The 16,377-nt window shown below is 39.7% G+C and overlaps 1 protein-coding gene across 1 annotated transcript in view; it reads right to left on the reverse strand.

Annotated features, from left to right (window-relative positions):
* Positions 1–740: 740 nt before the first annotated feature.
* The window catches only part of sh3pxd2b (SH3 and PX domains 2B), a 46,768-nt gene continuing 31,131 nt past the window's right edge, over positions 741–16,377 (reverse strand). Inside the window, exons 5-15 of the mRNA XM_037687877.1 lie at positions 15,919–16,010; positions 10,868–10,893; positions 10,429–10,464; positions 8,669–8,800; positions 8,372–8,473; positions 5,957–6,040; positions 5,176–5,293; positions 3,306–3,511; positions 3,021–3,067; positions 2,803–2,928; positions 741–2,654 (exon numbers count right to left, since the gene is read on the reverse strand). Coding sequence (XP_037543805.1) covers positions 1,119–2,654; positions 2,803–2,928; positions 3,021–3,067; positions 3,306–3,511; positions 5,176–5,293; positions 5,957–6,040; positions 8,372–8,473; positions 8,669–8,800; positions 10,429–10,464; positions 10,868–10,893; positions 15,919–16,010 — 2,505 coding nt within the window. The 3' untranslated portion in view covers positions 741–1,118. The remainder of the gene's footprint in view (positions 2,655–2,802; positions 2,929–3,020; positions 3,068–3,305; positions 3,512–5,175; positions 5,294–5,956; positions 6,041–8,371; positions 8,474–8,668; positions 8,801–10,428; positions 10,465–10,867; positions 10,894–15,918; positions 16,011–16,377) is intronic.

Consider the following 16,377-nt stretch of genomic DNA (forward strand, 5'->3'; position numbering starts at 1 on the left):
ATGGCCGCTAAAGCAGAAACGATTTCTTACAATTTCTAGATAAAAAATAAAAAAAAGACAATAAGTAAACAACAAAAAAATAAGATAAAATAACAGTCAAGTTATTGCTGGTTCTGTTGGTAAAACATTTTAAACAGGACAAATCGTTAAACCCTTAATATAAAATAAAAAAAAAGATGCATATAAATAAACTATTTGTGTGTTCCATTTGTACTCTTGAGCTTCAAGTCGTAAAATTAAACTAACAGCTTCCAAAGTCATAAACCTGACTGAGAATTTAAGAGATTCTTTGTTAGAAAGGACAAGGGATGCACAATATTATCAGCATTGTATTGGCTGATATTTGCAATTAAGTTAAATATTGTCTGTGTGTGTGTGTGTGTGTATATATGCACTGTATTGTTGTCATTGTGTTAGAGAGAATACCGGTAAATATGAATAAATTTGATATTAAACATAATTCCAAGTTGAAGTGTTACATCATTTTCAGGACCCTTTTTGGCATCTGAATTTGGTAGCAGGCCAAATTGACAAATACCATGCAGAAAAATGCATTTTAATTCCACAGCAGAGAAAGCTATGTAGTCTATGTAAGTAGGCCTAGGGGGAAAAATAATCGGTATTGGTACTGGTTATCGGCCAAATACGTTTTAACATATCGACATATCGGCCAAAAATCCAACATCGTACGTCCCTAGTAAGGACTTCAAAATCCAACATGGCATCCACATACACAGTGTTGACACAAGTGTTGATAACAGGAGTGATAAACGGTCTTTTGCACTTCTTGTCAGTTTGTTTTTCCATTTACCAGTCACTAATGTACTGATAATGTAGTGAACATGTTGCTGCAGTGTTTGAAAGCATTAAATGCATAAAATGACATTGCTCGGGGTTTGTATTACTAGTAGTAAGCCTGATGGCTTGCAACGGGCAAATTCCACAGTCTTTCTGACTTTTTTCCAACAGGAATACAATTTGGGTGTGACATCATTCCCAGATCCAAGTTCCAACTTAAGAGGTAAATGGAACACAGCAAATGTAACAAGAAACCTTTTTTGTTTTTGTTTCACAATTTTTTTCCCCCATTTCATTTTATTGTAGAGCATTTGTACAACTTAAGGTTTTTTGCTCAGGTAGTTTGAGGGGATCCAGCCCTCAACTTCTTCTCCTACATTTTTACAGAACCACCAACCACTGTTGTTTTTTTCAAGAACCTCAAACACTGTACCCACCTTGAAGCTAGATGTCTGCTCATCCCCTTCAAAGTCTGCCACAGCTAGATAGAGCTCATCCTTACTTGAATCTTTGATTAAAGGTGGAAGCTTGTCTTTTGGTGGTCCAGGCTTCTCGCTTTTCAGCTGGGGCTTGGGAGGAATTGGAGCTTTATTCACTCTGGACTCCTCTTTCTCTTTGCTTGAAGGTGGCTGAACAAACCCTTTAGGTTTTGGGGGAGGAGGTCGGCTGAGTTGTGGTGGTCCAGGCTTGGTGATTTCCTGGGATTCTTTAAGGGAAGGTGTGTTGTGTTGTGTTGGGCTTGATGGATCGGTTTTCTTTGGAGGAGGTGGTCTTTTCGGCGCTAAGGTAGGAGGTCTCTGAGGTGGTTCTTTGTGGGGAGGTACTGCTGGTTTTATAAGGGGTGATGACCTTTCTTGGCTAAGGCCATTTGTGTGTTTTGGGGGGAGTTTTGGCTCTTTAGAGTGCTTAACATTATTGATAGAAGGAACATGAATAGGTGAGGAGCTAGGGGACAAACATTGGTCAGAATTATTTCCTGTTGCTGGAATATCATTCTGAGGGTTCGCCTCAGCTGACGCAGAACTCAGATCGGCAGGTTTGGATGGTCTTAACTTGCTTCTCAGATTGGTGATGTCCACTTTGTTGTCATCTGCTGGTGGATCTGGTTTGGCAGCTGTGATAGGTTTAGGTCTGATCAATGGCTTGGGCTTCATGAATGGTGGGGGGGAAGATGCTTCTGGTTTGTCCTCCCTAACTTCTGATTTAGGTTTCGGTGGCTGTTTGGGAACAGGTTTTAGATTAAACTTCTTCACCTCTTTGGCAGAAACCTTGTGACCACATTCAAGACCCATTTCATTCCGAAGGGGAAGAGCTTTGCTCTTATCCTCTTTCTTGATCTCCGGTGGTTTGTCTGGTTTGAAGGGGGGTGTTTTGGTTCCAGCAATAGGCATGATGACCCCTGGTGCAGGGGGTTTTGGAGGCAAAACTTTGGAATGATCAGATTTTGGTTTCTCTGCCACCTCTAACTCGAAACTCTTGTTGATAGACTCCCTTCGAGGTGGCAGGGCTGGTTTCTCCTCAGCTGGAGGGGCTGCTGGGGCTGGTGGCAATGGCCCAGAGAAGGCAGAAATCCCCTTGGTGGCACTGGACTTCCAGTCTCTAAGCTTAGGCCGGGCAAAGGACTCGGTGGCTGTACTTGGCTCATCTGGTAAAGGCTTGGACCACATGTCATCAACATTCGAGGAATCACCATCCTCCAACCTCAATTTTTCCATCTCATTGGGTAATGGAGCCAGGAAATTGGGTCGCAAGGCATTACTGGTCTTCTTGTACTTATCAATAAAGGTGGCAGGTGCCCAGCCCTCTTTGTCATCTATTTGGATATACCACCAACCGCTTGCATTCTTCTCAATCACCTAATAGAGCAAACAAACATTTTTAGACATATGAAACTGATACAGTGTAAATACTATAATGTAAAATTGTTATTAAAATGAATATACTATTATCTTATAAATACTGTTTCTGTTGTTGTAAAATTGGTTTAGGCCACATCAGACTTACCTCCACTTTGATACTAGCATGGAAGCTAATACCATCAGGGATGGTGGTCTGAAAGTCTGCTATGGTGTAATATTCTTCCTCAACTTGAGGAGGAACAGGTGGTTTGGGTAAGTTTGTACCACGTGGCTGAAACACAAACGTTAATTTTTTCAATTTTTTTTTAATCAACCTAAGGGAAATTTTTTTGAAGCACATAATTAGTGATGTTAACATCTTACGATGGTAAGGTCTCTGCGAGGAGGAGGTCTATGTCTTAATGCCACCTCTGTGAATGGAAAAATGTGTGAGAGTGGCCCAAAAAAAATCCCCTTAAAACGTCTAATGGTGCGCAACAAAGTGAGCATTTTCATTTACTTTTGAATAGTCTTGGTTGATAAAACAATAAAAATGTAGCCTGAATAACATTTATGTTAAAACAATGAAGTATTTGTCAAATGTATGAAAGCTGTTCATATAGTTAGGACACAAATTCAAAAGCTGCTTCTTCAATTAAATTTACTTACTTGTGTTTTCAGAGAAAAGAGGAAGTTTATTTTCTTTCTGGCTGTCTCGGTTATCCTTCGCTGCATTATTTTGCTGGTTCTGTCTGGAAAAAGCTTCCAGGTCATTTGTACTGGAGTGAGCAGCAGTACCTGCTGACTGCTGCAGGCTTTGAATATCAGCCTTCTTTAGGTAGGAAGCTGGGGCCCATCCCTCACGGCCCTGGTACCTGAATGGATGGGATACATACTGTAGATTAAGTGGCTTCAACAATGATTCATCAAACAACACAAAGATATCATCAATATGTCTATTTAGATTTATTGTTTATATAAATACTGTGCAGCACTTTCAGTTTTTTGTGGACGTTTAAGTATAAACTTATGTAAAAGTTTGTTTTTAATGGAGAAACAAAATAAACACTACTCAGTGTTTCCCCTACTATTATACAAGTGGGGTGCCCCTCCCTGTCAACATAACCGAGCACCTCATCTACTGAACCACGCACCCCCCACTAACCACCTGTCAGCACTGACGTGACACTAACCTAGCGGCTCGTAATACAAGTGCACTAGCTAGAAGGCTAAAGGCAGCCTCTTCCCTCACGCTGAACCCCACCCAGTCATACTGTCTGTACAAACACAAATGGCGCATGGCTCAGATATGCCTCTGCCCCCCCCCCCCCCCCCAAAAAAAAATGTTGGTATAAACAGCGCACTGTGCAGCTCAGGATGTCTCCGTCTGTCTCTTCCCCACTCCCCCCTGACAAAAACCACAGACGAGATGAGTGCCCCACCATGGCAAGTTCTCTAGGGAGAAGATACTGGTATATATTTTTACACACCAAAAACACTAAATGGTCATTAGGTGTGAGTTAGAGTGCGAATATTTATCTTGTCTCATTTGCCTCTGTGTGGCATTGTGATGGACTGGCGACTCTAGGGTGCACCCTACTACTCTTCGGATTTTAGCTTAGGGCTCTGGAAGGCTGCGAGAAGACCAGATTTTTCAAAGCTGTTTTTCCATCACAGTTTCTTATGAGTATTTTCTTAATCTTGCTATCCAATAAATTTTGACTGACTGGTTGGAACCCTGCAAAGGGAGACTGCATTTTTCCTATTGGTAATGTTGAAAAACCTTGTCTTTTTGCTTCCAAATTGTTCTCGTCAATACTTCAGTAGAGTCTCCGTGTGTTATATTATAGTCATAAAAACGTGTGTGTGTGTGTGTGTGTGGGGGGGGGGGGGGCGCTGAACTGGCCCTTTCTTCATATCTGTATGTTGTGCTGATCTCGAATCAGCACTGATAATAAATAACATGAAGAAGAAAAACAGACTTTTTTTTTACTGGAATAAATGCATTTTAAAACCCTTTTAGATTATTTTTTTGTTCTAGTAAGACGGTCATTAAAATGACTAGAGATATGCATTTTAAATTTATCATGCAAATTTAGCAGATGCATGTTAGTACTTAAACCAGTCAAAATGTTTTTTAGGTCATTATACAGTAGTCCCTTGTTTATCGCGGGGGATCCATACCCTGAAGCTCCACGATAAGAGTACAGCATGTCATGAAATCAGCTCTCTGCCTCCTATGCTCTCTACCACCTGCCAGCGCTCTCGGTCACGCCCACTTCTCAGCGATATGACACGCTGCAGGAGGAAGCTTCTCCTGCAGCTGTGGGCTGCACACAGGTGCAGCAGGTGCTAAATAATTTAAAATTAATTTTAAATAAAAATTCCATGCCAATCATGCGGCTCATCCATCAATCAGCCAATTGTGTCATGTCCAGTCTTACTTAGAAAAACCGCTAAGTAGTGAGAGACTACTTTACTTCATTATGCACCACTATTTCATTAAATATATATTACAATGGAGAATGTCACAGCTTACCTGATCTTCCACCAGCCTTCCAAATTCTTCTGAATGACCTCGACAATCATTCCCCTCTCAAGATCAATCTCATCCTGATCCCTGGCAGTGTACTGGTAAATCACGGAATACTTCTCTTCTAGATTTAGAACAAAAACAGATATTTTAGACAAAATAATGCAACGTGTAATTTATTGTATATGAGGACAGAACACAAATATGGTTATTAGGTAAAAGCTTGGAGGAAAACAACATATTTAACAAACTTGGCTTTATCAACCTAATGCTAAGGAGGCAACAAAATAAATCCCATTTAAACTCTCTCTTTATGATTGAGGACACTGTATGAGCAAGTTTGTCTAAACTCATCTAACTTATTTAATAAGGCAAGGGGTGAGCAGCATCTTGTGGAATGGAGAAACAAATGCACAACACAAAACAAACAAAGGTCTTCCAAAATGCTGATTACAAAGGGACACATTTGTTACAGAAGCAATGCATTATTTCTACTAATACATTGTACATACTACACACAGCCATAATATTACTATAGTCAGTATACAATAAGAGTTTTACTAGATAATTAAAATGGTTATTTTTATTATTCATCGTACACAAAAATTGCCTTTTTTTTTTTTACATTAGTCCACTGTCATTGCATGCATGGGATTTTATTTACATGCCTGGATCCCTCATGCAACATCCAAACAGATGCATAAACGAGCATTTACACTGTTGTGTATGCATAATCACACACAAACACAATCAAAATAGGAAGGGAAAAGAAAGGCGTGCGCTCCACCTTGCCCAAAGCCTGTGCTGAATAGATCTCCTAAAGTTCTGCGACGACCCACGTGCCTTGGCAGTGACCAGAACCTCCGAGGTACTGACATCCCAGCACAGTAAGTGGGGCAAAATAGGAAGTGAGTATTACAAGTATGTTGTCTGAATGATGTTTTTAACTTCAATAAAAGCACAATCAGAACAGACAGATCTATTAATTTAGTTTTTCTTTCACTCTTTTATCAGCAACTGCTTCTTATTGTGTACAAGTTTATACTTTTATAATTTAAAATAAGACTCAATACAATGTAGTTTGAACCATTTACATTTTTTTCAATGAGATTTGATCATTTTTAAGCTAATGTACAATTTTTAACTGTGGGTTGCTCCTTTCCCATGCTGCTGCAGCAGAAGGCTGAAATGTACTGCAGAGCATCTTTAATGTGTTAAGGCTCCAGTATACTTGGGTGTACGTCAGTCCGCGGAGCTCCGAACGTACAGGTTTAGAGTTGCAGCGGACGCACGCAGAGCATGTCCATGCGAAGCTCAATTTTTACGACTGTGTATTCTGTGTCGCACAATAAACTGCCCAGCAACGGACTGTTTTGTATGCAACACCAATGTATAAAATTCCCCTTCTTCATCTCTGATCTGGTTTAATGGCTTATTCTTTGTTTTTTTTGTCAAAAGGCATGAGATCTCTTCTTCCTCCTCCTCCATTGACTCTATGACTGAAATGATGAGAAATGAAGGAATTTGTCATGAGGAAATTAAAATAAAGGTCCAGCGTGGCTGTGGGAGGGTCTGGACATTTTCTGGTGGGCCGGTCTGATGTGTGGGCTGCAGGGCCAGCGCTCCTTGTTTTTCTTTATTTTTTAGAACTTTTTATCAACAAAATATAAACACAGAACACAGCTGGGGCTGCCAGCTCTTACTTTTTTTTTTGCAACCTGTCAATCAATTCAGTAGGCGTGTCAGCAAATAACCAATGGGCAACCTCAATTTGTCCCAAAGGTAAACGTTCCTTGCCTGCGGAGCTGACTGCAGCCGCTCAGGGTAGACGCTCGAGTATGAAGTCTCAACCCTCTGCGGACAGTGCACATCGAGTCCGCATGGAAAAAGGTCTGCGCGAGTACACTGGAGCCTTTAGTGAGAAATGTTGTGCCTACATCAACAGTTTTCAGCATTTCAGGAGTGGTTCACTTCTTTTCCTCTCTTCTTTTGGCTGCTCCCTTCTTCAGGGGTTGCCACAGCGAACCAACTCAGACAAAGACTTGACAATTCTTTTTATGCGAGACACCTTTCCTGATACAACCACAGACCACCTAGCTACCACAGCCCTCTGTGCTGAGCATAGAGCTGCCATCTAGGGTGCTCATAGGAGCAGGTGGGGGTTTAAGAGCTTCACACAATTACCCAGATTGGGGCAAATGAGGGTGGAGGCAGGTGTGGGGTTTTCACCTTTCCCACCCACATTTTGATGTTGTCTGTCCTGGGAGTTGAACCGGTGACTTTCCGATCACAGGCTCACATTATCTACTTTCTGCGCCACCACTCCACAAGTGGCTTACTTTAAACCTAGCTAAACCATCAAGCACAGAATAAACACACAACCTGCTGAGGACATTTTTTTTTTCAAAGAAATCCTTTTTAAAAAGTTCCTTCCCATCAGTCTTTGCTGTAACATCTGTTAATAATGACTGAATGTACATTGAATTCTCCCAATAACTGTCGGTAAATCAATGACGACGTATCAATCACCTTAAAATGCAGAGAATTAGCCATCATTTTACGGTCAACATTAACTGCAACACCATAATGATTCAGCTACGTGTTTACACTTGAGAAAAATAACGCTGGTGACCAGTTTGTTTCTGGTTTATTTCATTTGTTAATTTACAAATAAACTGTTTTCTACCTGAGTCCAATAAACATGAACCTGTCAGTGTTTGTGGATGCTGCACAATGGTGGCTGTTCCCACAATGTTCAGTTATACAGAACATATTTTTTCCAGCTTAAAAAAATACTGTAATATTTAATTAACTGCTTTTAAATAAATGTCTTATAATTTGATTTGTAATTTGTATGCTGGCTGGCTACTTTTCTTAGTTTAAACTAAACTATTTAATTTAAACTAAAATTTCATTGTTCAGTATTCAAGTGTTTTTAACAGAAAATCAATTTTCTATTTCTATTTTTGCAGGCATCATACAACTTTCTATGCACATTTATCAACTTACATAGGCATAGTTTTCCTCTTATCGTTTACATTTTAATTTGGAACAATGAAAAACAGGTCATCACAATTACAAAAATGAACAGTTTAACCCTCACTTGTGCTCGTCATTTTTAACAGATCTGAAAAAAATGGACTTATAGCATTGAGAAGAGTGTCTTTGTGGGACTGTTAAAACTTGTAAAAAGCAATTCTACCTTCTTCTCCTGGAAGAGTGAAGTCATCAGGGTCATCCTGTACCTCAAGGCAAGTGGCAGGGACCCAACCCTGAGCATCTTCGGAGCTCACAAACCACCACCCTAAATGACCAGAATACAAGGTGACTTGAGAATTCAATGTAGATGCCATCGCATTTAGATAACTGTGACATTAAGCGCCAACAGAAATACATTTAAAAATGACATATTATTATAGCTGACCTATGATAACCTTCCTTAAAGTTTGAAATGACATTAAACATTATGACAATATGAATACAAACGTATAGCACTTGCCAGATTCACTTTTCTCAATGACCTCCACAACTTGACCCACGTGCAGGCTGATCTCAGTGCTCTCCTGCTTCTCATAGTCTGTCACTGCCACATATTGTTCGAGGAGGAGAGGATCAGCAGAGGTGGAATCTCCTAGTGAAACGATTGAGGAAAAAAAAAAGTTGTTTCTTACTCGAAACTTTCTTAGGAAAGACGAGAGCGGAATCTCACCAGTGAACAAGCCTTCACTCTGTGTCTTTCTCAGGATCTTTGGTAATATTAGCCGATGTGGTATTAACTTTGAATGATAAGATTGCCCCGGCGTTGACATTTAAAGGTTTTGTACCTCAATAACCAAATATAAAATGACCTTTTAAAAATGCCAGATTTTATGTGCTCTTTAAGGAATTCTACTAAAAACTACACTTCCGAATGTTTAATATATATCAAACAGCCCATCTATGAAAAGCAGCAAAGTTCTAGTCTTTACTTTAAAAAAAATTACCTAAAACATTCAGAGTTCATCCTTTAGGCACAAAAATCTTTATTAGGTAAAAAGAGCGAAGGCTTATCTGCAATATGACCAAGACATGAGACTGAGCTGTTAATGTTGGGGATTGGAAACATGTCAAGGGGGAAATAATGAGCCAATTGGGGAGCAGAGGGATAAATGGAGAGTAAAGAGAATGATTTCAGAAAGGTGTTAATATAATCACAAACATGGACATGATTTCACCATAGACAACCAAGACCCACCACCGTTAGCAACAAAACAGTGGGAGAAGAAAAAAAAACCTCTTTAAAAAAAGGAAGGCTCACTTACCAACCACATGTTAATGCTTGATGGTATAAACGCAGACTAAATAAATTAACGTATAGCAAAAGTGGCAGCACGGTGGCAAAGGTGATAGAGCTGTCGCCTTTCAGTGAGAAGGTCACTGGACCAAATCCCAGCCGGGGATCTTTATGGGTGAAGTTTGCATGTTCTCTCTGTGCATGCATTGGTTTTCTCCAGGTACTCCGGTTTTCTCGTACCAACCAAAAACATGCACGTTAGGCTGATTGGTAACTCTAAATTCTCCCTAGGTGTGAGTGAGAGTGAATGGCTGTCTCTTTGTGCCCCTGTGATGGACTTGTGACCTGTCCAGGGTGTCCCTTGCCTCTCAGAGACTGCTGGATATGAGCACCAGTGACCCAAAAAGAAAGAAGTGGGTAAACATAATGGATGGATAGATGGATGGATGGATATAGCAAAAGTTGCAACACTGTGCACATGTTAAGTTGAAGCCTGTCAAATATAGCACAAGTCAAAACAGCTGTCAATCTAAAGCCCTTTGAGTAAAAAAAAATATTAGTCAAACGGATACAGAAAATTAGCTAGAAAAGTAGCTAACCTGTCTTAAATATGTTAGCTGCATGGCAAAACAGCATGAATGTGCCATAAATGCATTCTAAATCATTAGAACAGAATTAGAGAGCATTAACATGAGTTTGGTACTGTAGTAATTTGTATGTCTCCAAGACGGTTGAGATTTCAGAGATATTTGAGATTTTTTTTTATTTTTATTCCCCTCAACCAGATTATATTTGATGTTGAAGCATGACAAAACTAAACTACAATCCCCCTCGTACACTTTTACTATGTTTGACTTGGACTCAAAGAAAGCCCAAAGCCTTCAAGTCCAGTCCAGAATTTTTGGGGAAAAAAAAGCGCAACAGACCACCAGCGACCCACCGGGTTACACACACAGCACGACAAAGCATGACAGTGCGTTTACTACCTCGCTTTATGAAAGTAGCCGCTCTCTCCACAAACCCTGATGAAAAGGAAAATGAATGGAGAAGAAAACTGAAAAAAAATAACATGGTCGCAATTTCAGAACACTTGGGTGAACTTAGAGCTAGACACGTATGTAATGAAGGAGGAGAACAACATGTTTAAGTTTTTTTTTCCTTATCAGCCCTCTGATAAGATAAGCTTCAGCAAAATAGTCATTACTGAACAGATTTTATTTGAGAAAAAAAAAAGTTCAAAGGAAGTATTTTTATTTTATTTTATTTTATATATTTAAACCACTAGATGGAGATAAAGCTATACCATGACTTCAGAGGAATAGTAAACAAGAAGTATATTAAACATACAGTACACATTTCTTTCTTTTTCTCCAACCTCCACCCATAAACAAACAAGCATTGCTAACACACAAACATAACTCTTACCAGTTTTCTTCTTTCCAATAGGTTCCCTGTTAAAGAAAGCAAAACATGTGAAAACATTAACATTGAAGAAAAATAAATCTAATGTTTCACATGCATTTTTATTACCATCATGTAGCACACAATTTCCATTTTGAACCATCCGTTAATTTGTATTTTCAGAATTTACGACAAAAATTTTAGATACAAATCGCGCAAATCATTAAAAATATTAAAACAACCCAAAGGTTTACATTATATTATCTTAACCTTTTACAAGTGTTGCTGTTCAACGAACACATCCGAGGATAACTATCTGCTTCCATCTACAGTCGAGGCTGACGTGAGTAAACTGTCTCTCACAAAAACTTGGCTCCATCTTGAATTCAATACAGCGTCTGCTGTGTCTGGTTTCGACATTAGCCAGAGAAATCGCCCATCGCTCCACAGCTGCAGTCAGGAGATGATTCAACAACCAGATGCTTCAGAAAAATCGTTTGTGGCTAAAGCTAGGCATTTTTCTCTCTCGATCCCTCCTCTCCGTTATCTGAATATTTCTGCCTCGCAATTTGGCCTTCCTTGGTGTTTCTTTTTTCTAGCTCACATCTTCCACGTTTGCTAAACTCACCTTTGTGTCTCTTGATTATTTTTCTTGGCATCTACTCCTTATCAGTTTCCCTGAATGCTCTCACTTTCATAAAACATTGTTTGATGGGTAGAAATGTCAACTGCAGACCTAAATCTCAATAAATCTGAGCATATAAGCCTCCCCATTGTACTAAAAAGAAGTATCAGGGAAAGCTAAAGCTGTACTAATAATCCTGATCATTATGGAAGAACATGCATAGCATACAAATATACCCTTTTAATTTCCTCCTTGCGGTGGTGAGCTCAGCTGAGGACACAGTCTGTATCTTTGCCTTGGCAGGAACATTTTTTAGCTTGTTTTGTGCGTGCTGGGGTGAGTCTCTTCCTTAAGTGAGAATTTGAAGTATCTGGGAGTCTTGCTCATGAGTGATTGTAGGATAAAGCAAGAGATGGATCATTGGATTGGGACCTTATCCACAGTAATGAGAAGATTGCTCCAGTCTGTTGTAATGATGAATGAGCTGAGCCACAATGCAAAGGTCCTAATAAGCTGGTCTGTCTATAGTATGTTCCAACCATCACCTATGGTCATTACGTGTGGGTCACACGGCTGAAGATCCTACAAGATCTAATAAACAATAAACAAGATCCTACACTAAAATTAACTTCCACTGTAGGGTGGCTAGGTTTTGCCTTAAGATAAAATAAGAAGCTACATCAACCGAAGGGCGATGATGTGAGAGTACATGCAAATTATTATTTTGTTGTAATAAAAAAAACAGTGCAAATTAGGATAAAATCTATCAAATACAGCCCTACAAGACAGCACAAAATCCCAAACTTGTGAAATGAAATCTCACGTTTTACACTTCCGCTAACACCTTATGGTATAGCACAGAAGACTTACTGCACCGATGTATGCAATTAGTGAAATCCTAACCCACCGCAAACCATCTTGCTTCGTTGCACGTTGGATGCTAGCACCTTTTTTCTTACAGTCAGTAATAACTCACCTTGATTCACCAATTAATTATCTTTTCTTCCGTACAATCCCCCAGTTTTGACTTTTCCTTTTCTAGTTTCATTCTTGTCACACATCCTTTTTACCCCTCCAGATTTCCCCTTTTGTCTAATCTTTTCTGGCTTTGTGAGCATCTACTTCCTCTTTAAAATCAAGTTCTCCTGTTCTTCTCCTCTTCACGGCTCTTAAGAAAAAGTCTACCATGTCCCTGTCAATGCAGAGGATTTACAAGGCATGATAAATCTGCTTCCACATTGGCTGCTGCATCTGTGCACCATGCTTGTTGTCAGTCAGCCAAACAATGGGCTGCACTAATGGAAAGCAGCAATCCAATTTCAATACAGACAAACCAAGGTCTTTCCTATTTTTACCCCCCTAAAGTAAATGGCCCACCCTCCTCAGACTTGCCCCTCCTTTCAAATACTGTATTTTCTTGGCTATATGTCACTCCGGACTATAGGTTGCATCAGTCAAAAAATGCTTCATGAAGAGTAAAAAAAAAACATATATAAGTCGCTTCAGAGTATGAATCACATTTATTATGTGTCGCCGCTGACCCCTTGCGCCCGGTAAACGTGGGCCGTTCCCGTCGTGGGTGGCACAGTCAGGTCGCACTGAGAACAGTCCGTCCCGATCTGCAGCCATGCTGGGGCGAGGGGGCCCGGTCCCTCCACCACCAGAGCAGGGAGGAAGGGCGCAGTGATGCAGCAAGGTGCAGGCGGTGTGATGCTGTAGAGCTCGCGGCCAGAGCCGTGAGCCACCTTCATCCCTGGACCCTTCCAGGCCGACCCAGAGCCGGTCGCAGCACATTGCCGCTGAGGAAATGCACCTTGCGGGAGCCAGCCAGACATGGGGGGATGGCCCCTGTGAGGGGGGATCCTCCGCTGCTGAGCAGTGGTCCCTTTCGCAGGGTTGAATCCCCCGGGCAGACTGGGGGGGTGGGATAGTGGTAGAGGAACAACATATAGTTGTCAAAAGCCTAAAGGGGCCCTCTCGCGGCTACAAATGGTAATGTTTACTGTACTTTTCGGACTATAAGGCAAACTTAAAATCCTTTAATTTTCTCAAAAATTGACAGTGAGCCTTATAATCAGATGCACTTTATGTATTAATTCTGATTGCGTTTACTGACCTCGAACTTAGAGACGTTAAAAATTGTGCCGTTGAAGTTGTGGACTATTTACCATTTACATTTTAATATGCATTAAAATGCATTAAAACATTGTTTATGTAAAATACATAGGCCATTTTAATTTGTAAATTTGTATTTTTGTCTGTACTATATTTCAGTTTCACAGTATATTGAATAAACATAATTATGTGTCGCATTGCTGTCTTTTGAATCATAATCAAATCGAATTAGGAGGTGTCTAAAGAACTCAAGTGTATATTGGCTCATTTTAAATATTAGCACAGGGATGCTCTTCTCAGCTACCTTAACATCAACGTACAATACTTTGTTCAATGTTCTCTTGTTAGAACTAATCAGCCTCAAATGTTTATTTGCTCTGCTACTTTCTCATCTGCAAAGCTTTTCTTCTGTTCCTCTTGCTTAAGTATGTCAGATGTGAAGTAACCCCTCAGTCTCCTTTAACTATAATCATGTATTCTTTTAAAGAGCAAGCAGAAAGCAAAGTTCAAAGTGACTTCTATATTGACAACATGACAGGCTGATGCAAGTGTCCATTTTATTCTCATTGTTCTCCATTGCAGATCCTTTTGATTGTTCTTGGTTAACATCTCCCAGATATGTACTCAGTGCAAGTAATTCCAGATTAATCATAATATCATAAAGAAAAACTGAATGTAATATTTGAGATACCTTTGGCAGGATTTTATAATTCAATTTCAGAATGTTATGCTTTAAGTTGTCGAGTAAAACATGCATGTTATCCTCATAGCATGCATCAGCAAACATCTTTAAAAATGTAAAAGAGATTATTTAAAATTCTAAATTAAAATAAATTAAACCTTTTTTTTTTATAGTGCCCAAGTAAATAGGACACAATTATGTAAATAATATGCTGGTAGAATAGAGTAATAAGACATTAGGTTTAAAGTAAAGTTTTTAAAACTCAGTTATCGTATTTACCGGACTATGTTACACCTTTTCTTCATAGTTTGGCCAGTCCTGCGATGTATAGCCCAAAGCGACTTATTTACTTTTTTCCCTATTCATGACGCAATTTTTGACTGACGTGTTAAATGTTCATTCATACTGACATGAACCAAAGAGTAAACCTTACCATTTGTAACCACAAGAGGGCCCTCTAGGCTTTTGACAATTATGTGTTGTTCCTCTTCTGCTATAATGAACTGAAATGGTGAGAAATGAAGGAATTTGTCACAAGCGAATTAAACTCAGGTCCAGCGTGGTTGCGGGAGGGTCTGGAGATTTCCTGGTGGGCTGGTCTGATGTGTGGGCTGTAGAGCCAGTGCTCTGTTTTTTTTTTTGTTTTTTTTTTTAGATCTTTTTATTAACAACATATAAACACAGAACACCGCTGCGGCTGAGGCTGCAAGCGCTTGCTTTTTTTCCGACCTGTCAATCAATCCAGTAGGCGTGTCAGCAAATGACCAATCGGCAACCTCAATTTGTCCCGAAGGTAAACGCCCCTTGTTTGTGAAGCTGCTCTGCAGCTGCTCGGGGTGTATGCTGGAGTACAAAGTCTGAACCCTCTGTGTACAGTACACACGTACGTACGCGTGAACGGACGTACGCGGCAGTATACTGGAGCCTTTATACTCCAAAGTGGCATATGTTTTTTTTTTTCCTCTTCATGAGGCAGTTTTTGATTGACACGACCTATACTCCAGAGCGACGTATAGTCTGGAAAATACGGTATAATGTATGCATCGGTTCCAAGATTCGGTCTACAACTTAAAGATCCACTTTGTTTTATTTTTAAAATGCTGGGTCAATGTAGGTCACAAAACCTATGATGCAACACAGGGGGGCAAAATGTTTGTATGACCTCTTCTACCCGTGAAAAGACTGGAAACCTTAAGAAATAATTTTCAATTATGGCATGTGTGTTTCAGTACACATACACGTATGCTGAGTGGTAGTGTTCAGTGCACAATGGTGTCTTTGTTTTGGCACTTACTGTCAGCACTCAATATGTTGCTTCAATGTTGAGTAAGTTTAGAAGTAACACGAGAGCAGGTTTACAAGTGGTAAGAGCAACCTGCAGTCTCAGCTATCTGAACCTGAGCTGCAGCTACATGCTGAAAAGCAAACTCAGCACTTACAAAAGCATTAAACGTGTTTCTGCTTGAAAACAAAACAAAGGAAAAAAATATATAGGAGAGTGACATTAGAAGGTGTAATGAATGCTCATTACCAGCAGAATGGATGATAAATGCTGACAGGGCATGACATTGCCACAGGAGCATAAATTTGCCATTGAATGCTAGCCTGAAGTTTACAACATTTAAGAAAACAAGTGTATTTAATAGATCTTACTCTTTAGGTGGGTTGAGATCTTCAGGCCTAGTCTCAAAAAACACCCGGACCTCCTCGCACTGGGAGATGTAGACTGGCAGTTGGATCAAAGCCTGCAAACACAGAAAGCAGCAGGAAACTTGAAATAAGAACACTCACTTCTGAGAGTAACTCACGTGACCAGAGGCATTTAACTTCTTGTCTTAACATTAAAATAGGCACAGTAGAGGATGGATGGATGGATGGATGGATGGAACTTTATTGATCCCTTGGGAAGATTCCTTCAAGGAAGAATATTTGCTTTTAATCTTGTTTGGATTCCTTCAAGGAAATATTAACAATACATAATAATAATTATTATTATTATATCATAAAGTTTTTTTTTTCCCCTAATTACAAAAAATAAAAATATGAAAATTAGACAACTGTAAGCTTATCCATCCATCCATCCATCCATCCATCCATCCATCCATCCATCCA

Source organism: Nematolebias whitei, chromosome 14, assembly GCF_014905685.2.
Source record: "Nematolebias whitei isolate Nwh7 chromosome 14, NemWhi1, whole genome shotgun sequence".
In the NCBI taxonomy this organism is placed as follows: Eukaryota; Metazoa; Chordata; class Actinopteri; order Cyprinodontiformes; family Rivulidae; genus Nematolebias; species Nematolebias whitei.